Consider the following 22,905-nt stretch of genomic DNA (forward strand, 5'->3'; position numbering starts at 1 on the left):
GCTTCAGTTTTGCACACTGCACCTCTGCAACAGCCGGCACTACCCCGCCATCTCTCAGCCCAGCAGTGCCCATCCTGTGATCTTCTCTCTGCACGTCCATCTGTCATCACTGAAAAGCTATTACTTCATTTTATTTGACTGTAAATTTAAATTTATAAAACAGCAAAAACAATAGTTCAAAAATAAAATTCTAGTGTCTGAAGGACTTTTATTAAATCAACCAGAAAAACTCTTGAGAATAGCATATGAACGTGTCCTGTCTTATTTATTTTGACTTTTATTTAGGTTTTCTCTAGTACTTCTTTAAATAGCTTTTTAAAAAGTAGTATCACTTTAAAAAATTATTCTGCCTAAAAATATGTTCCTTTATGTTTCTTATAAACTGTATTCTTATATGCAACAGATTAGACTAAAAGTCTGCTGTTATATGACATCTCTCATTCAAATATCAGTCACAGATTAAAAAGTAGCAGCCAAATTTTCTCTCCAACTTAATAAATTTTTAAAGATGTGTGTGTGTGTGTGTGTGTGTGTGTGTGTGTGTGTGTGTGCAAGCAAGAAAGAGAGAGAGAGTTGGGTACCCATTATGCCCAGTGTTGTTCAATTCCCTAGAGTTGGAGTTACAGGCAGTTGTGAGCTGCCTGACATGGGTGCTGGCAATTGAACCTGGGTCCTCTGCAAGAACAATATTTACTCTTAACCTATATCCATCTCTCTAGCCCTGAATAATTTTTTAATTCACTCACACAAAAATTTCTCTTGTGTTGGAAGTATAGTTTGTGCCTCAAATTCACTTTACCCTGGCTTGAACCTGTGAAATACTGTATCACGCTGCTTAGAAATGACACCTAGCTATGAAGTGTTAGAGCATCTTCCACAGTTACATGAACTTATCATGAATAGGCATTTTCTCTAACAGGGTGTTTGAAACTGATGTTGATAAGCTTTCAGAATACCTTTAGTATTGAAATAAAAACATTTGTGTCTGTAATGTTAGTCAGGGGTAAAAATAAAGTTTTATGCTCAGGATTTCTCTGGGTCACAGACTGGATTCAGACACATTTTTCAGTCAAACCAAAGTTTTAAATTTCATAATATGAATGCAGCTACGTAACAAATACATACTTTACCATTTTCTGTTTACTTCACACTTAAAAGACATGAACAGCAACCATATGTGTATACAACTTTTTAAGAGTATTGTAAAATTTTTAATACATGCATAATTGTTATACATATTAATGGTAGCAATGTGATATTTCAGTGCCTTTATACCATATGTAATGATTACATGAGAATATTTATTATATCCCCTACCTCAAACATTTTTGTTTTTATTTTTTTGAGGTTATAATTACATAATTTCCCCTTTCCTTTCCTCCACTGAAACCCTCCCATATATACCTCTTCTATCGCTTTCATTAATTATGATTATGTAATGTATGGACATGCTTATTCCTAAATGCAAAAATATACCCTGCTCATTGGATATATTACTTGTATGTATATGTTTTCAGGGCTGACCATTTCATACTGGGTTAACAGTTGGTTAACTCATCCATGGAGGAGACTATTTCTCCCACTCTCAACCTTCCTCATGTTTAGGTAGTCATGTTGGTGAGACTTCAAACAACAATTTTAGGAGACATAATCTCACAGCAAACTATGAGAACCTGTTTCCTGGCCTTCCCAATATTTCTGTCCCCTTTTCTGCAATGATCCCTGAGCTGTATGTTCAGGAGTTGTATTGTAGATGTAGCAGTTGAGACTGGCGTCCACAACTTTGCATTTTAATTGCTTGTTATTCTCTGTAATGGTCTCTATCTGTTGCAAAGAGAAGTTTCCTTGAGGAGTGAAGACTGTATTTATCTATGGGTATAAGGAGAAATATTGAGAATGTAGCAGCGATTTAGTAAAGTACATTATCAAAGATCCATGATTTCCATAAGAGTCTTAGGTTCAATTAAATAAAGAACTATTGTTTATCACCAAGATATGTCTGCTATTACTGCACCCCTGTGCCATGCCCTTTGTTGTTGTGGTTCATAGGAGTCTAGCTAGGTAGGACTGTTGGTTGCGTTCCTTTTTTGGAAATTTACAATACAACCTCTGTTATCATGTCCTCAGAAGACAGTCAGGTGAGTTTCACCTATAGGGACTTACCTGTGGGTAACTGTTGGAACATAGCAATAGCATGTAATATTTGGGGTGTCTCTTGGACAGCTCTGTTGAACAACTCAAAAAAAGGCTTTTCTTGCCTGGTGCTGGGGGTTTTACTAAATGGCCTTGGAAGGAGCATGTCAGCCCAGATGAGAAAATTATTTAAACTATACATGGATGCGTGTACACCTATTTATTTGTATTATAATTATTTAGGTAAATGGTTAATAGTATGATTCTTTGTGACTTTCTTCAAACATTTTCACTGTTATTTTACCTTCTTGCCTCAATTCTTTGGCAAATGGAGTCCTACTCAGAAAGTCCTCTCTTACACCTGTGTCATGTTCAGCACCGTCAGTGTTTTCTTCTAGGGGTTTCAATGTTTTCAGTTTCATTTTTAGGTCTTTGATTCTTTGGGGGTTAGTTTTTGTGCTGAGTGATAGATAGAGGTCTAATTTCATCCATATGGATATCAGTTTTCTCAGCACCATTTGATAAAGAGGTTTTATTTCCTCCAGCTTATGTTTCTGATTTCTTTGTCGAATATTAAATGGCTACAATTATGTACTTGTTTGGATCTTTGATTTTGTTTCATTGTTCTACATGTCTGCTTTAATACCAGTGCCATATTGCTTTTTTAATTTTTCCTAAGATCTAAATGGTAATCCCTTCAACATTTTTCTTTTTGCTCAAGAGTGTTTTGCTGTCTGCAGTCTTTTATAGTTCCATGTCAGGTTTATGGTAGTTTTTTTTCATTTGTGGATAAGGATTTGGAGTTTTTGATTGGGATTGTATTGAATCTCTACATAGCTTTTCAAAAAATAGCCATTTCACAACATTAAATCTATCAGTCCATGAGCATGGGATGTCTTTCCATCTTCTCGTGTTATTCTCTTTCTCTTTCTTCAGAATTTAAAGTTTTCACTGTAGAGGCCCTTCACTTCCTTGCTTAGGTTTATTCCTAGATATTGTTTTTCTTTGAGGCTATTTTGAATGGGTGTCCATGAGCTCTTCTCTCTGTTGGTGTATAGAAAAGCTATTGACTTGTGTAAGTTGATTCTGTATAGAGCCACATTGATGAATCTGTTGATCATTTCTAGAAGTTTTCTGGTAGAATTAGAATCTCATATATAAAATATTGTGTCATCTATAATTAAGAATGGTTTGATTTCTTCTTTTCCTATTTGTATCCCTTCAATTTTCTTCTCATGTTTCATTTCTCCAACTAGTACTTCAAGTATTATTGAAAAGGAGTAGGTATAGTGGAGGGGTCTTGTCTGCTTCCTGACTTCAGTGAGATTACTTCAACTTTTTCTCTATTTAGGATGATGTTCACTGTGAGTCTCCCATATGTAGCTTTTATTGTGTTGAGGTTTGTTCCCTCTAGTCCTATAGTCTTTACAACTTTTATCATAAAAGCATATTTGATTTTGTCAAGGCTTTTTAGTCTTCTGAGATCATCATATGATTTTGTCTTTAAGTCCATTTAGGATTTATTAATTTATTGACTTGTGTATATTGAACCATCTCTGTATTTCAGGAATAAAGCCAACTTGGTCATGGTAGATAATCTTTTTGATATATGTCTGTATTTGGTTTGCTGGTATTTTATTGATCACTTTTTAATCTAAGTTCATCAGGAAAATTGGCCTGTAGTTTTTGATTTTGTTTTTGTTTTTCCTTGTATATTTTCCTGGTTTTGATTTTAAAGTAGTACTGGTCTTCTAAAAGGAGTTTGAAGGTGTTCTTTTATTCCTATTTTTTTAATAGTTTAAGAAAGACTGTAGATCATTTTTAAAAGTCCATAACTCTTATGAATCCATCTTACTGTTTTTTTTTTTATTGAAAGAATTTGTTACTATTTCTATCTCCACATTTGTTTCATGTTTGTTTTGGATATTGAACTCTTGTTGTTTGGCTGAATTTGGTTGTTTGGCTGAATGTGGAAATTTGTCCATTTCTGTTAGGTTTTCCAAATTAATAGAGTACAAGTTTTTAAATTATTTCTTCATAATATTCTGATTTTGTTTGAGTTTTGGCATTTTTGTTTGTGGTGATGGTAGTAGTGTTTTTGGTTTGGTTTGGTTTTGATGTGTGTCTATTGTAATGTTTCCCTATTCATTCTTTCTTTTGTTTAGTTGGGTCAAAGGTCTGTGAGGCTTCTTTATATTCTTGAAGAACCAAGTCTTATTACTTGTTAATTCTTAATATTATTTTGTTGTTGCTTCTATTTCATTAATTTTTGCTCTGATTTTTATTATTTGGTTTGGCTTTGGTTTTTGTTTTGTTTTGTTTTACAATTATTTGAGTTGCATTGATATGTCATTTATTTGTGCTCTTTCTGATTTTTTTTAATCTTAAGTATTTAGAATTATAAATTTCTCTTATAAGTCCACTTTCCATGTGTCCCGGAGTTTTTATTGTGGTGTGCTTTCATTTTCATCTAGTTAAGGAATTTTTTTTAATTTCTTTCTTGATTTCTTCTTTAACCCTTTCATCATTTAGTAATGAGTTGTTCAATCCAGATAAATTTGTATTACTAGAGATTTGTTTGCTGTCAGTTTTAAGTTTTATTACATAGTGGTCAAATAGGATACAGTAAGTTGCTTAGGTATTTCTGAATATGTAAAGATTTATTTTGTGTCACAGAGTTCAGTCTATTTTAATGATACTTTCGTATGCTCCTTAGCCAAGTGTGTATGTATTCTTTGGTTTTTGGGTAGGATATTCTCTTGATAACTGTTAAGGTCGTTTGATGTATGATGTCATTTAAATTCTGGTGTTTCTCTGTTTCCCACACACACACACATATACATAAACTGTTTATTGGAGAAACTGAAGTATTCAAATCACCTGTTATTGGATTGATGTTAATCTCTGTCTTTAATTCCGTTGGTACATTTTTATGATATTGGTTGCTCTGGAGTTTGGGTACATATGTACTTAGGATAGGAATGTCTTCTTTGTTAACTGTCCCCTTGATTAGAATGAAGTTTACCCTTTTTCTCTGATTAGTTTTAGTGTGAAGTCTGTTTTATTAGATATGATAATGACATCTACTTGATTCCTGGACTTGTTTGATTGAAGTACTTCTTTTTTCTATCCTTTTACTCTATAGCAGTGCCTGTCTAAAGCTAGGATGTATCTTTGTAGATAGCAGCAGATCTGTGGAATGTTTTCCTTGATCTATTCAGCTAGCCTGTTTCTTTTGATTGGAAAAGTGAGAGCATTAAAATTTAAAGTTACTGAAATGTGCATGCTAATTGGAGCTATTGTGTTGTTGATTTGTGGTGGTGGTGGTGTTTGTGTTCTCCCTGTAAATTTGTGTTTTAGTAATTATGACTTTGTATTTCTTTCCACTGTATCTTAGCTATCCTCTTCCTCTCTTCAGCTTTATATATTTTCTTTAAATTTGTGTGGTGGAATATAAATTTTCAGGGGGTGGGGGGCTGTTTACACTCTGGAAAGTTTTCTTTCTCCAACTATGCTTGATAGTTTTGCTGGGTATATTATTTTAGTTGAGTGTCATAGTCTTTTCAGACTTGGAATACATTGCTCCAGCCTCTTCTGGCTTTCAAAGTTTCCAATGAGAAATCAGCTGTTATTTTAGTGGGTTTCCCTTTGTATGTGACTTGTGTTTTTCTCTTGAAACTTTCAGTGCTCTTTCTTTGTTATGTATGCTTACTGTTTTAACTATGATATACTCTGGGGATTTTCTTTTCTGGTCTTTACTATTTGGTTCTCTTTGTGCTTCTTGTATATGTATGCTTCTGTCTTTCCTTAGGTTGGGGAAGTTTTCTTCTTTGACATTGTTGAATATTAAATCTATGCCTTTGACTTGGGATTCTTCTCATTCTTATGTGCCTATAATTCAAAGATTTCATCTTTTCATGGTGTCCCACATTTCCTGTATGTCCCTTTCCTGTGTTATTTTTTTTAAAAAAACTATTCATATTCCTTGATTATTTTGTCTATATCTTCTATTTTATCTTCAAGTCCTAATGTTCTGTCTTTGGCTTGTTTGAATCTACTTGTAAGGCTCTTGTTTGAGTTTCTAGTTGAATCATTAAGATTTTCAATGCCATCTTCAATTCATCTTGAATCCCCTTTCAGTCTTTCACTCTATTAAATTCCAATTTCAGTTCCTGGACTATTTTCATCATTTTATCATCAGTCTTATGTTTGTGTTTTCTTGGTCATCAATTGGGCATTTAATCTCCTTCATGTCTTTCTTTTTAATTTCAATTAATTCTTTCTTTGTGTCTTCTTTATTCTTTGAATTCTTTGATGAAGTTTATGGTTCTTCTTTTAACTCCTGTGTTCTAGAGTTCATCTAGGCAATTCTCATTGACAAACATTTCTACAGGACTGGTGATACTGGCTTGAACTTTCATGGTTTTGGATCTGTTGGCAGAAGACAGGATAGATGCCCCAAGTGGGTTAGGCCTAAATGTCTGATATTCTTAGGGAGAATGAGGTCAGGTGAAGAGAGAGGATTGGACTGATGTGCAGGATGTTCATTCCCATCTAAGACTTGTGTCTTTGTTAGGGCTTCTTTTGCTGTGAAGAGACACCATGTCCACAGTAACTCTTATAAAGGAAAACATTTAATTGGGTGACTTACATTTTCAGAGGCTTAGTCCATTATCATCATGGTGGCATACAGGCAGACATAGAGCTGGAGAAGTAGCTGAGAGTCCTACATCTTGACTCACGGAAAGTGGTCTATCTCACTGGTTGTGGCTTGAGCATATATAAGACCTCAAAGCCTGTCTCCACAATGGCACACTTCCTCTAACAAGACCACACCTCCTAATAGTACCACTCTCTTTAGGAGCCATTTTCTTCCAGACCACCACACCTAGAATATTGACCTACATCTGACTGGGTATAGAGGTTGCATGTGGTATGGGAGGTTCAGTGGGTCTGAGGCAGACAGGGCCAATCCTGGTAGAAACCTTGTGATTGGTCCAGGTAGGGGTAGCCAGACTAAGCTGAGGCAGTGAGTATGGTCTTTGGGCTAGACACATGTGGGAAAGGGTCAGGCACTCCCTGGAATATGCCATGGAGAAGGATGTGCAGAATCTGCCTGAATGGACAGGCTGGATGTACTGTTAAGGGGCCTGTATGTCAGGCCTGGCAAGACAGGGCCTGGCAGAATCCTGGAAGTTAGTTGCCAGTGGGTGCCAGACTAGGCTGGGGCACTGGATATAGGAGCTGCTCTAGATCTTGGGGGCTGGACATGATCAGACTGACTCATTTTGCTATACCCTGGAGAAGGTTACACAGGATCTGGCTGGATAGAGGGGTTGGATGTTCTGTGGGAAGGGCTTGTGAGTCAGAACATGAAGGATTGGTCGTGGAAGAGTCCTGGAGATTGGTTTCTGAGCAGGGACAGCTGGTCAGAAGTAGGACGATGACTAGGTGTGGTGGGTGTAGGAAAGGTCAAGCCGCCTCACTGGGTTAGTCCTTAGAAAAGGATGTGTAGGATCGGGCTTGATGTAGATGTCAGATTAGTGTGGGAGGGACCTGTGTTTGGAGGAGGCAAGGATGGGTCCTGGCGAAAGCTATTATTTTTAAATTTATTATATTTTATTTATTCATTGAGTGTATGTGTGTGCTAACACACATGTGCTTGCCCTTGCCGTAATGTGCATGTAGAGGTCAGAGAACAACTGGCAGGAGTCTGTTCTTTCCTTTCATCTTGTAGCTCCCAAGGATCAAAGTCAGGTCGTCAGGCTTGTTGTCCTGTGGCTTTGCCTGTTAACCCATCTTGTCAAGCCTCAAGCATTTGTCATTTGTTTCTTGTTATCACCATTCAAAATTGTTTTTGAATTATGTTTTAAAATTTCTTTTATTTTTTATTATGGGTAGGGATATATGGGCATGTGCATGTGAGTGCAGGTGCCTGGCAGTCCCGAATAGTGGGTCAGAGTTCTTGGAACTAGAGTTACAGGTAAGCGACCTAGGAACTGAACTCCAGTCCTCTAGAGAGCAGTGTGCACTCTGACTCCTGAGCTGTCACTCCCACTCTTCCTCCTTACTTAACTTTTTGCCATTTTTACTGCTAGTTTTGCAAATGACTTTTTCCTTCTACTATCAGAAATAACCCTGTCCACCATTTAAATGTATTTCTGCTATCAGTCCAAAATCAATAAATCTCTAATTTTCATTTAACTTTCATGTTACTACCCATAACTGACCTTTTAAATCACCTTTTATTTTTACTACTAATTTTATGTGATGATGCATTGTACAAACTATTACAAATATTTCTTAGTCAAATAATATATCATGCCACTTCAATCTGTTGTGTGAAAGAATATAAAAACTATGAGATTTATAATATAAATCAAATCAAATAACCCTATGGCATCTTTAACTTTATAATTAACTTCAGTGTGAAGAATCTTTTTGTAAAAGTGCCTGTGAGATGATTCGTATTTTCTTAGGATTTTATTGACAGCCTTACCTCTTCTCATCCTGTGTATATGTCATTGATATTTTATAAGATTGTTAAATGGAATCTATAAGAATTAGATAAAGCAGATTTTTGTCAACATTTCCATGAAAATAAGACATCATTTCTGCATTCTTAAAAAGATTTTGCTCTTGGAAATAAATCATTTCTCCAAAATTTTGTCTTAATAAAATTAATCCATGTAAATAATGAAAAGTTTTAATAAATGGCTTACTATTTTAATGTACATTTTGAGGGCTAGAGTGTAGTCATACAAGCATCCGTCATCTTGTCTCTTGCAGTCCCACCAGACAGCTTGAAGGGATCAAATGGATCAACTTAAGATTTTCACACTGCTTTGTTTTAAGTTCTGTGTGAATCTAAGTGGATGATTTAAAGTTCTCTGAAGATTCTCCACTTCACTTTCCCTCACACCCCGACTTTAAAAATGGATTTCTGGCAGTCGTTCAGAAAGATTATCATTATCTTTTCGGAAAAACAAAGTTTTATGTGTTTTGTCCAGCAAAATTTAATAATAACATTTCACCATGAAATTAGTAACCAAAAGTGTTGTAGACAAGGCATGGTTGCTCATGCCATTAATACTAGCTAGTACTTGGGCTGCTGAGGCAGGAGAGTTGCCGAGAGCCTGGGCTTTGTAGTGAGTTCCCAGGCAGAGTAAGACTGTCTGAAAAGAGCCGTGAGGCCTGAGCTATGACTCTGCAGGTTACAGCACTTGCCACCAACTCTGGGTGGCATGGCGCCTCACACCTGTTATCCGAGTACTTAGAAGCAGAAGCAGGAAGATCACAGGAATCTTCAGGCCAGCATGGTCTCTAGAGTAAATCACTGTCTTAAGAAGTGGGGGGGGGGCACTTATTAAATATGAAAGGAAAAATATAAACTTTGATCTGTGGGTTTGAAAGTATAAGGGAGCATTCTGATCACTCATAAAGTTTTTGTCACCATCCTTTGGGATGAAAGACCACTTTCCTACTATGAGTTACCTATCCTAAAGATGAAGCATTGACAGATAGCTAAAAGGGGTTTTTATTTACTGTTTTACAATTTTTAAACAGCTTTTCACAATACATGCATTTCTTTTGTTAATGTTATAATAAGTTTTATGTTTAATGGAATAAAAATATTATATCTGATTTTTATACTCATTTATTTATTGTTCTCTGAAAGTAAAACACTAGGCTTCAGTGGACATACATTTACTGAAGGACCACTATGTACTTCATTATACTTGTTAAATGAATTATTCCATTGTATTGAAAAACAAGAAACTATCTGAAGCTCTGGATATTCTTTTTTGTCCCAAACCCTGTCTCCTGTTATCTGCTTTGACCTGAATTTTTTAAATAGTTAACATTCAGTGATGAGATGATCTTTGATAAGTGGGTAGGAGTCATTTCAAATAACTGTTACCATAGGCAACCAAAAGCTACCTTGGCATTAATTATATGTAAATTCATCCTTTGATAAATGCTATTCTTTTAGATAAAAGCTGATGATGCCCAGAAATTAGAACACTTTGACATAATTATGTTTTCTGTGGGGGAAGTTAATTGAAATCTACAAAGGTCAAGAAGCGTTAGTGAGTAAACTTAATATTAGCTTGGAACTATCCATTTTATTTTCATCTCTATCCTTCTGTTTTAATCAGCAGTGTGTGACATTAAACTTCAAGAGAAGCTGAACACTTATAAGAGATTATAGTTTTTATCTGTTCACTTACCCACAAAATATGTTACCTGCTTCTTATATCTAGAAGGCTGTGATGTGCACATAGAGCAATTTCAGAGATGAGAGAAGCAAATTTTATTATCAGCCATAGATTCTAAGTAATTTACTTACGATTGGACCACCCTGATATGCACTGCCAAAATAAACAGCAGCTCTTCCCTGTCCCCGGCATCAGCTCTCAACAGTAAATGGACATTGCATATAAACCTAAGGGTTAGTTTGCTGCTACCTCTTAAGTGATGTCCATGTAATGATGTGGGAGTGTCATATCAATCTGTTGATTTCATTGGTTAAGCAATAAAGAAACTGCTTGGCTGGCCCTCATAGGTTAAAACATAGGTGGGAGGAGTAAACAGAACAGAACGCTGGGAGGAAGAGGAAGTGAGCTCAGACTGACAGCTCTGCTCTCTGGAGCAGAGATGCCATGCTCCCCGCTCCTGGGCAGACACACTCCATGAAGCTCCCACCCAGGATGGACGTAGGCTAGAATCTTCCCAGTAAGACTGGTGCTCACAGATTATTAAAGATGGATTGATTGCGATATCAGAATTAGCCAGTAAGGGCTAGAGCTAAAGGGCCAAGCAGTGTTTAAATGAAACAATTTGTGTGTTGTTATTTCGGGGCATAAGCTAGCAGGCGGCCCGGGTGCCAGGGATGCAGCCCCACCGCTCTTATTTCTTATTACTACAATGTAAAACAGCAGATCATTGACAAGTAGAAAACTTAAAGCACTGTAGAGAAATTGAATGTTGACTTGAAACATTAAAGAAAGCTAGAGTATAATTAGTACTTTTTAGGAGTTTCACATTCACATATCAAGAGGGACTCAGAAGGAAGCCCAAGAAGTAATTGGTTTGTCAGGAGTGGGTCTCTGGCTGCCCAAAGCAGCAGCTCCGTCTAGCAAAAGCCATTGGCCACCTGACCTACTTATATTCCAAAAGAAGGTAGAAACCTAGATTTTCGTGTGGAATCTGATAGGTTGAGGGTTTAGGTAGTTTTATTATTTATTACACCAGTAAAAACTCAAGTTTTAGGAACTGTGGGTCAAACACACATTTGTGCTGAATTTCATAGTTTATCACTCTGTACCCTTTTCTTTACTGCTAATAGTAAGTTTAAATGTATAGTTAGTTAAGTAAGCCCCGGACAAAATGTCACAAATGGAATTGTTGAAATATTTAAGCTATAACATACTTCAGACAAGCTAGAAACTGGGGAATGAGACCTGTAACTACTCAATGTAGTTACGTGATCAGTCTCATTGAGGCCAGTGCCATAAAACCTGCTTTTAATTGAGTCAGAGCTAATTTGTATGTATTTGGTTTTGATTTTACTCTTTCATCTAACTTAAAAGAAAATGAATATGAACAAAGATTATAAAGAAAAGGCTGCTGTTTCTTGCTTTAGGGAGAGAAATTCTTTACTTGAAAAGTGCTTATTCTTTCCCACATTCAACCTTCTAAGAACAAATTAGTTTGTTCTCTCTTTTTGCTTTCCAAAAATATCAAAATCAGCCATAAATAAAACCTTGGTGCCTGGTGGATTCACCACTAAATACAGGTCTGAGGATAGTTACTCCCTCTCTCCCAGAATCCATCAGCAGTCAGTAATCAACAGGGAGGTGGGCCCCAAGAGCCCCTCTCCCATTTAGGACTATCTGTTGGCAGGTTCATTCTTGTATGGACAGCATTATTTTTAGCACCTTGAGCAACCAATTTTTGTATTCATTCACTGCCATTCATTATAAAGAGAAGCTTCCTAATTAATACAAAAAGCAGCTTACAATTACCATTCTGGTGGTGGTGAAGTGATTTCTCATGGTGGCTGTATTTAGCATTTCCCTAAAATGATGTATGGAGTAGCCAGTTTTTGTTTTCCTTGTTGTGGTTTATTTAAGATTTATTATTTTATTTTTATTTTTGGTTGACCCCTTCCTGCCTTCAAAAGCAGGACCATCTGGAAAACTATTCCATATTACCAGACTTACTGTCAGCTCCTTCTGGACGGCAGCTGATCCTAGGAAACACTTCTCAGAAAACTTTGCCTCAATGTGCTGCTGTCTTGTTAGTCACAGCTGATTCTTCAGTTTCTACTGATGACTGTCAGCCCAGAAAAGCAAAGATTTCACTTTATAGAGTTCTTAACTCAAAGTACCGCATGGACCACCATGATATAGTATGGGTGGGATTTGTAAACTTTCCAGCTAGGCCTTCATCATCTGTACTTTTCTCAGAATTATGTCTAAGTTCCCACAACAGCTTAAGCTCTGAACACTCGGTGATGTTTCTGACTCAGAGTCTTTCTATTATTACCGCTGAAACATGGTCAGGTCTATCATAGCAATACCCCACTCCTAGTAATAATCTTCTGTCTTAGTACTTGTCTGTTACTGTGATAATCACCATGACTGAAAGCAACTTCAGGAGAAAAGGGCTTACTTGAAATCCATTGTTCAAGGAAGTCAGAACAGGAACTGGAACAGAAACCATGAGGGAGCATGCTTACTAGCTCGATCCTTCATGACCACTCCTGGGTAGGTGGCACCACCCACAGTGAACTGGGCTCTTTCACATCAATCACAAATCAAGAAAATGCCCTATAGGCCAATGTTATGGGGCGTTTTTCAATTGTGGTTTTTATCTTCTTATGTAATTCTCACCAGTGTCAAGTTGACATGAAAATTTATCAGCATAAAGTCCTTTTGCCTTCCTTTGATGCATAAAGTTGTTTTTAATTTCTAATAGAACAGTTTATCTATTTACTTTCAAAGATTTACTAATTTTATTTTAGTATTTGAGTGTATGTCTGTGCACCGCGTGCATACTTAGTAGTACTTGAGGAAGTCAGAAGAGGGCATTGAATCCCTTGAATCCCCTAGGACTCTTGTTAGGATTAAGGTTGTGAACTGTCGGGTGGGTGCTGGGAGTCAAACCCCAGTCATCGACAAAGATAACTGTTCTTAACTACTAAGCCATCTCTCCAGCTCTCATCTGTTTGTTTTTGTCGTGTAGTGATGGTGGGGGAGACAAGGTTTATGAATTCCTTGTCAAGGGCATGATGTTGCATAGCTACTCCCTGCCCCAGAGAGGCAGAGACAGGTAGATCTATGTGAGTTCTAGGTGCCTTGGATACAGAATGAGACTCTTAGATACAGAATGAGAATTTTCCTCGCCATATCCAAAGACATTAGTATTTTCTTTGCATTTATTTCTAGGAATTGTACGTTAGCTTTGGGGTGTATTTTGCATATATTGTGAAGTAGGCTTTGAATTCATTCTCTCTCATGCTCCAAAGAATCATCATTCTTTTAACCACTTCTGTAAAATAAATTTTATGCCTTCTTACTTTACAGAGAATGCAAAGCCAACATGAACTAAAACCATTTTTATGACATGTAGTACCAAAAGAATAAGTAACAAAAAGAAAAATAGATGGAATGGGGTTCATCAAAACTAAAAACTGGTTTTCTGAGATCCCCATCAGAAATTGAAAGACAGCCCTGAGACTGGAAAACAGTGTTGTCTAACGTCTAATATCAAAAGAACTCTTACGAATCAATAATAAAGCAATAAAGATACAATTTTAACATCAGCAGATGATTTGAACAGTTATTTCCCTAGTGAAGAGCTACAGGTGGTCAAGAACCATGTGAACATGCTTGAAATCTTTAAACATGAGTAAAACACAAAGCAACCCCTTTGGGGTGGTGGGCAAATTATCAAAGATATGGCAGTATTGAAACATTCCTTCCCTGATAATAGGAATAGAGAATGGTAAAGTCACCTTAGAAAATAGTTTGTTTAGTTCATCAAAAGTAAACATTGTAGCCCAGCAGTTCCACTCCAGCTGAAACATTCCTCCCCACAAGACTTACAGATGAATGTTCTTAGCCAAAGTAGAGATAACCCAGTGTCCATCAACAGATGGCTGAGTAAACAGAATAGATAGCCATACAATGGAATATTAAGTCCACAATAAAAAAGACTGCAGGGTTAGCTGGGCAGTGGTACTGCACACCTTAATTCCAGCACTCAAGAGGCAGAGGCAAACAGATCTCTGGGTGGGAGGCCAGCCTGGTCTACATAGTGAGTCCCAGGACAACTACAGCTACACAGAGAAACCCTGTTTGCAAAAAGAAAAAAGGTTTATTGTTGGTTTGGTCTTTTGAGACAGAGTCCAGCTGTCCAACTGAACAGCTCTGACTTGTCTGTTACTCACTATGTAGAACAGGCCTGGGGCACAAATAATAAAAATCCAGAAATAGATAGACATTGGGGTTCAAGGTAAAGATCAGAAAAGCAAAGCAGCCAGGTCACCAGAGAACTCTTACCTCTATAAGATCTCCAGACTGAAAGAGCATGAGTTCCTGTCTCATCCCACCTTACCTTCCTCTCTAGTGCTGGGATTAAAGGTGTGTACCACCACTGCCTGTCTTGTTTGGCTGATTAGTGTGGCTGCTTTGCTCTGATCTTCAGGCAAGCATTATTTATTAAAACCAAAATAATATACCATCATACAGGCTGGCCTTGTACTCATAGAAATCTGCCTGCCTCTGCCTCTCAAATGCCACCACGCCCAGTGTGGGTGAACTTGAAAATTAGCGCGACTGCATATGAATTGTCTTCTGTGATGTGTACATTTCTGTGAAGTGTCCTGGGGGGAAATGTGAAGGTACCAAATTAGTGATTGACAAAGGAAGGAAATGGGAGTGACTAATACATCCAAAATTTCTTTTTCAAATAAAAATGTTTTAGACTTTGAGAAAAGCAACAACTTTACACTGTGACCACACTAAATCCCATTGGATTATATATATTAAAATGTGGATTGTGTAATATATAAAATATATCATAATAATATTTTAAATGATCATTTGCTAATATTCTTATACTTTAGTACAATACTAACTTAATACATGCCCTAAAAATATTTTTTTATATTTTAGAAATTTATCTTGGCATCCTGCCTTGACCACTAAAAGTAAAATGAGGAATCCACATTCTCATGCATTTATTGATCTGACCGAAGATTTTACAGCAGGTGAGTTTCATAGAAATGAAATGTATTATGATCTGCCTAAGAATAATGGGATTTTTATATCCCCATAAAAATAATTTCTTAATCACATTATGCTGTGATCAAACCTTTAAAAAGTTACAATGTAATGTAGGTAGCAGAAGGTTAATATACTGGAAATAAGAGGAAGTATTTAGTGTGATGAATATGACCTTAGTTCTTACAGTTCTTATTCATGTTAAACACCTTATATTTGAATTCTCTACTGTTTAGAAATTTTTTATAATTTGGACATATGCCACTCAATATTTCTTTCCCTTTACATTTAATTCTTTTACTAATAAATACCATAAAAATTAATGGTTGAAAAATTATTTAGCTTGAATCCTGAAAAGGGACAAATAAGAACTGTTGTTGACTGTGGAGCACTTGCTGGTTAGTGCTTTAGCACTGAGCTCCTTCTTCAAGCCTGGAGACTCCTGTAGTATGTTACACATTTGCCCATTGCCTGGCTTTAAGAATTATAAGTGCTACATATATGTGGATAATTTATCTGAATGCTACCAAATGTCCCTTCATCTCAGAAAATCTTAAAGAAAATCACAAATTTCTCATTTCACTTGTGAATACTTCAGTATGTACTTCTAAATGATAAGAATGAGTATTTTAAAGATTCATTATGTTTATTTAGTGTATATAAGAGTTTTGCATGCATGTCATATACCACATACGTGCTAGTACCTAATGACACTGAAAGGGGGCACTGGATCCTGGAGTTCAGATGATTGTAAGCCACCATATGGGTTCTGGAACTAAATCATGGTCCTTGGAAAGAGCAGCAAGTGCTCTAGACCAACTGAGCCATCTCTTCTAGCCCAAGAAAATTTTTTTCTTTATTTTCACCAGTAGATTGATTATTCTGAACCCAAAATGTTTTACAATAATTATTTAATAGTAAGTATATAGTCATTATTCAGAATAACCCTATATATTCCTCAGGGTTTTGTTTTGTTTTTGTTTTTTGGGTTTGTTTGTTTGTTTATTTGTTTGTTTGGGTTTTCGAGACAGGGTTTCTCTGTAGCTTTGGAGCCTGTCCTGAAACTAGCTCTTGGCCTCAAACTCACAGACATCTGCCTGCCTCTGCCTCCCGAGTGCTGGGATTAAAGGCAACAGAATACCATACAAAGAAATGTTACCAGTTTGCAGAAATATCTCTTTTTTGAGTCTGCTCTGGTTTGAAAGAAAATGACACCAAATGTAGCGACACTATAAGGAGATGTGGCTTTGTTGGTATGTGTGACCTTGGTAAGTGTGTCACTGTGGAGGCAGACTCTGAGTTCTCATATATGCTCAAGCCATGCCCAGTATCTTAGTTCACTTTCTGTTGCCTGCACAAGATGTAGAACTCTCAGCTACCTCTCCACTGCCGTATCTTCCTGTACACTGCCACGTCCCACCATGATGTTAATAGACTGAACCTCTGAACTGTAAGCTGTCCCATTAACTGTTTTCCTTTAAAAGAGTTGCCATGGTCATGGTGTCTCTTCACAGCAATAGAAACCCTAACTAAGGAATCTGTCTCCATGGTGTTTCTGTGTTACTTTGTCCTTAGGTTTCAGTAGTTAGAGTCTGGAACATAGTCTGTGTTTTAGCTAATTAAGAAGATGCATAAATTTTTAATGTGTTATGATATTAAAATTCAATATCATAGTAAATTTCAACTTACTGGGCACAGATCATTATAATCCCCTTTCATGGATTTAGGCAGTATAGTGGTTATTGTCAAAGCCATTGTTTCAAACAGTTAGAATGGCACTATGTCTTTCGCTCTTTTACATTAAGTGTTACCTGGAATTGTCTGTTAATAAAAAGAACTGCTGCCATTGTCTCTTTAGTCACCTGAAGTACAATTGAGACAGGCAAAATAAATGAATAAATGTGTTTGTTCTCTCATCCCATCAATTTTGGGCAGTCAATCCTCACAATTCAAATTTTCAATAACATTGTATCGTAAATCAGGAAACTAATTGCAACTTATTAAATCAGGCCTGGTAACTGCTAGCAGTAAATAACTTCTTTTAATAGTATCATGTAGCCAGGTATGTTAATGTTTGCTGATAACCCTAACACTAATTTCCTGAGTTCAATCCCTGGGACTCACACGGGAAAGGAAGAGAACTGACTCCTGCAAATCCCCTCTACCTTCCCATGTTTGCCATGGCACATGAAACATGCACACAAAATGGAAGCAATAATGCTTACCAAAAAAAAAAGTATTCTAAGATGAAATACTTAAATTTTATTTGAGACAAAAAATAAGTAAAATTTTATAACCATATGTTAGTAGATTGTTGACTAAGAATTCTTCTAGTATATTTTCACTGTTTGTATATAATTTGCAATGTTAAGAAAATTGTAAGGACCCGAGTAAGTATGCTCTACATCTTACCAATTTTAAATAAAGAAAAAACATTCCTGTTCTGATAAGTTTATTACGGTTCAAACTTCCTGGGTCCTTGAATGTGCATCAAAATGGAGGCGTTGACGAAACAGAAGATGTTCTGGTGTAGCATGTCTGGTTTGCTAAATCATACCAAACCTCCAGGAAAGGTTCTAAGTGTATTGTAATCAAAGCCACTCTTTTTAATTTATTTTTTAAACTATTTTTTCTTGTGTTACATACCAATCCCAGTTCCCACTCCCTCTTGTCCTCCCCCATCCCCACCTCACCGCTCATCCTCCCCTCACAGAGCCGTGGGAGGTCAACAAAGTCTAGCATGTTTCTTTGATGCAGGACCAAGGCCCTTCCCAATATATCTAGGCCGAGCTCGGTATCCCTCTAAAGAGAATAGGCTCCAAAAAGCCCGTACAAGCAGTAGGATAAATCCTAGTCTCACTTCCAGTGACCCCACTGTCTGCACCAGCCATACAACTATCAACCACATTCAAAGGGCCTAGTTTGGTCCCACGCTGGTTGTCCCCAACCCCCCTCCACCTCTCCACAGGGCAAAGCCAGTTCAGGCACCCTCACTACAATTGCTTAGGGTCTTAACTGGGATCATCCGGTATTTCTGGGATTTTCCCTAGTGCCAGATATCTTGCTAGCCCCATAATGGGTCCCTATATCAAAATATCTCTTTCCTTGCTCTTCCTCTCTGTCCTTTCCGCATCTTGACCATCCCTCTTCCTCAAATGCTCCTCTCATTTCCCTTTTCCTGCCCTACGACCTCTTCTGTCCCTTCTCTCCCTAGCCGCACACTCCCAATTTTTTCAGGAGATCTTGTCTATTTCCCTTTCTCAAGGGGATCCATGTATGATTTTCTTTACCTATAGACTAACTTCTCTGGAGTCATGAATTATAGGCTCCTTTTGCTTTGCTTTACATCTAGTATCCACTTATGAGTGAGTACATACCTTGCTGTTCTCTGCATCTAGGTTACCTCACTCAGGATGATTTTTTTTCTAGTTCCATCCATTTGCATGCAAATTTTAAGATGTCATTTTTTTTAAACTTTTGAGTAGTACTCCATTGTGTAAATGTACCATATTTTCTTTATCCATTCTTTGGTTGAGGAACATCTAGGTTGTTTACAGGTTGTGACTATTACAAATAATGCTTCTATGAACATAGTTGAGCACATGTCCTTAAAGTAGATTAAACATCCTTTGGATATATGCCCAAGAGTGGTATTGCTGGGTCTTGAGGTAGATTGATTCCCAATATTCTGAGAAACCGCCATACTGATTTCCAGAGTGAAACTGTACAAGTTTGCATTCCCACCAGCTAAGGATGAGTGTCCCCCTTACTCCACATTCTCTCCAGTATAAGCTATCATTGGTGTTTTTGATCTTAGCCATTCTGACTGGTGTAAGATGGAATCTATGAGTTGTTTTGATTTCCATTTTCCTGATGGCTAAGGATGTTGAACATTTCTTCAAGTGTCTTTTAGCCATTTGAGATTCTTCTGTTGAGAATTCTGTTTATTTCCATACCCTATTTTAAAATTTGATAATTTGTTATTTTGATGTCTAAATTCTTGAGTTCTTTATGTATTTTGGAGATCATTCCTCTGTGTGGTGTGGAGTCAGTGACGATCTTTTCCCATTCAATGAGCTGCCTTTTTGTCTTACTGACTGTGTTCTTTGCTTTACAGAGGTTCTCAGTTTCAGAAGGTCCCATTTATTTATTGTTGTTCTCAGTGTCTTTATTACTGGCATTATATTTAGAAGTAGTCTCTTGTGCCAATGTGTTGAAATTTAATTCTCACTTTTTCTTCTGTGAGGTTTGCTGTTAATGGGAGACTTTTGATGACTGTTTCTATTTCCTTTATGGTTATAGGTGCATTTAACTTGCTTATCTGGTCTTTATTTAATTTTGGTAAGTGATATTTATCCAGAAAATTGTCCATTTCCTTTAAGTTTCCCAGTTTTGTGGAGTACAGATTTTTGAAGTATGACCTGAAGATGACTCTCTACATTCCCTATGTGTTTATTGTTATGTCCCCTTTTCATTTCTGATTTTGTTAATTTGGATATTGTCTCTCTGTCTTTTGTTCAGTTGTTATTTTGTGGCAGTATTTTTTATTGAAGATATTCTGATTAAGGTTTCCCCCAACTCCTCCCTGATCTTCCCTGGCCCTCCACACACCCCAAATTACACCCTTTCTCTTTGTCTCTCTTTCATTAGAATACAAATAAGCGTCTAATAATCATAAAAAATACGATAAAATAAAACAAACAGACAAAAATATGATGAAGAAAACAAACTACCAGGAGAAAAGGGGCCAAACAAAAAGCTCAAGAAACACCTCCCTTCTCAACAGTGGGGCCCCATCTAGTTCAGGCACATTCAGGGAATTCCTCTTCCCAGAATTCTCCTGTTCTGGTCTCCCTACCCATACTTCCTGCCTGGCTACTGGCCAATCAACATGTTATTAAACTAATAAAAGCCACAAATCTTTACAGGGTACAAGGCCATTGTATCACAGCATGCCTGGTGCCCAAGGAAGTCAGAGAAGGCTAATAATATATTCTTGGGCAAATTATTTAGCCTAAGTTTCAAGCACTTTATCATGTAAAGTGGGAATGACAGCTGAGTTGTGGTTATACAAGCCTTTAGTTCCATAACCAAGGAGGCAGAGGCAAGTGGATTTCTGTGAATTTGAGGCCAGTCTGGTCTACAAAGTGATTTCTGGAGCATCCAGGGCTATACAGAGAAACCCTTTCTTAAAACCACATGATGAATGATGTATGGATGGATGTATGGATGAATGGATGGTTGGATGGATGAATGGGGAGTGTTAAAAGTACATGGGGCAGATAGAACCAAAAAGCCATGCCATTTTGACTGTGTTTGTTTTGCTAATAAAAGCATGAATACTTAGAGAAAGAAATATTTGCAATTCTACTAACAGAGACTTTCTGGCTACTGTTGAGTAATTATAAAGTATAGAAACTGCAGATGAATTTTCTGTTGAACAAAAATGTAATTTCCATATGACATGAAACAAAGTCTTTACTTGCTATAGGGAATATACATACAAAGCTAGCTATGATATATTTAAAACGTAACTTATAAATCATGTATGCTGCATGGCATGAAGAGTGTGAGTAACAGACAGAAAATATTCAATTTCTGAATTTTGTCTAATGGAAACTACTTCCTCTGAATGTATGCTTCTCTTCTTTGAGTATTATTATTATTTTTTCTTTTTTCTCTTTTCAAGAGTTTAAGGCCTGGTTTGGTACAGGGTCTTATCTTATTCCAAGGTAGCCTTAAATTAATGATCCTCCTACTTCAGCCATTTGCGGACTGATATTTGCAATGTGTCTATACATTTGGCGTCCTTCCTTCGTTTTCTTTTTTATGTTGGTGGTAATGGTGCTATTTATTGCTGGGATGGACTCAGGCCCTCATGCATCCCAGGCCTGTCACTGAGCTGTAACCCAGCATGTAAGTGTTCTTTAACTGTTCTATTCACCTTTATTCTTATCTCTGTGTGGTGTGTGTGTGTGTGTGTGTGTGTGTGCGCGCGCGCGCCTGTGGAAACCAGAAGAGGGTGTCAGAACCCCGGATTTTGTACTTCTGATGTGGGTACTGGGCACTGAACTCAGGTCCTTTGGAAGAGCAGCAAACACTCTTAACCACTGAGCCATTTCTCTAGTTCCCTTATTTTTTTGTTTTATGTGCATGAGTGTTTGCCAGTGTATTTGTATGTTCACCATGTGTATGCAGTGCATGCAGAGGCCAGGGGATGGGAATGCTAGATCTGCGGAACCTGCGTAGCAGTTGAGAACTTCCTGCTCTGCAGGAGCAGCAAATCCTTTAACCACTGACCCACTGTCCAGCCACTCAGGAAGTGCCATTAAAGAAGAAAATTTAAAAATTGCTCTCTGAAATTCCATTTAATAGTTTTAGAGCTCTTTAAATTTTTTGTTTGTTAAAGCATTATTTCATACTAGCCTAGGCTGGCCCTGGACTTGTACCTATCCGATTGCCTCAGCTTGTAGGTGCTGGGATTATATATTATGAGCCATCACACACCTGGCTAAAATTCTCCTAATGGCATTTCTTCATTTACACTTTATCTCATTTTTACCGAATCTATCCACTAGCAGGTAGTATCAGTTGGTCTGTGTCTTGGTAGCAGTTCTTTGACTCTCTGCAGTCTGTCTGTTCTTTGCTCTCAAATGTGGACCTGCAGCAAGAGCTCCACCTGGTTCCTCACTAAGAAAATGTTTACCATTGTGGGTTGTATTGAGCCTAATCCATGCATGCAATGTGGAGAGCTGGGCTTCTCTCTCTGATAAATGCTCACTGGAGCATTATCTGATGAATACACTTTACCTGAGCATAAATAGGAATGTTGAAGTTGGATTAGCTCTCTAATGTCACCAGGGCTCCATTTAGTACACTGGAAGAAGAATAAATGACGCTTTGGCATTGTGTTTGTCATTCTGAATGGAATGCCTGCCAGCAGATCAAATTCTTCCGCTGTCAGAAAGGATCTGATTCATCTGGGGATGTTGCTACCTTTGTGGCCTTATCTGATGGCTTCATTTATTTTCAGGGAGCGGAACAGAAAAAGCAACTTAATATTCTCTTCGTAGGAGCAGATTGCCTCAATTATATTTAGGCTTTTATAAATCTCCATCATTACAGAAAGTAACTGCTAACTGAAGTGAGCCAAGCCAACTAAACACTGGTGCTAGCTCAGCCTGAGCTGTTCCTGAAGAGGGGTTAAAGAGACCACAGAAGGGCAGTGCCTTAGGGTTGACATGTATGAACATTTCCAGTACTACCAGCACAGCACAGCATAGGCTCAGTATTTCAGCAGCAATTTGGATGTTTCTTACATCCGTTCAGACCCTTTTTCTCCTTTTCTTTTTCTATCTCTTGGCTTCTTCCATATCGTTCCTTGTACTTCTCCATAGACACTGGGAATGAAAGGGGAAAATTAGCCTTTTCCATATTTCCTCTGATTTCAGATTTTGAAAGGGTACATGATAAGTTGTTT

General features: G+C 37.3%; 1 protein-coding gene across 1 annotated transcript in view; it reads left to right on the top strand.

Annotated features, from left to right (window-relative positions):
- Itfg1 (integrin alpha FG-GAP repeat containing 1) overlaps positions 1–22,905 on the top strand; it is a 125,630-nt gene that overhangs the window by 22,533 nt on the left and 80,192 nt on the right. The window contains exon 6 of the mRNA XM_041649592.1: positions 15,318–15,412. Coding sequence (XP_041505526.1) covers positions 15,318–15,412 — 95 coding nt within the window. The remainder of the gene's footprint in view (positions 1–15,317; positions 15,413–22,905) is intronic.

This window comes from Microtus oregoni, unplaced genomic scaffold, assembly GCF_018167655.1.
Source record: "Microtus oregoni isolate MIOR12 unplaced genomic scaffold, Mior012 000004F_ref0000308, whole genome shotgun sequence".
In the NCBI taxonomy this organism is placed as follows: domain Eukaryota; kingdom Metazoa; phylum Chordata; class Mammalia; order Rodentia; family Cricetidae; genus Microtus; species Microtus oregoni.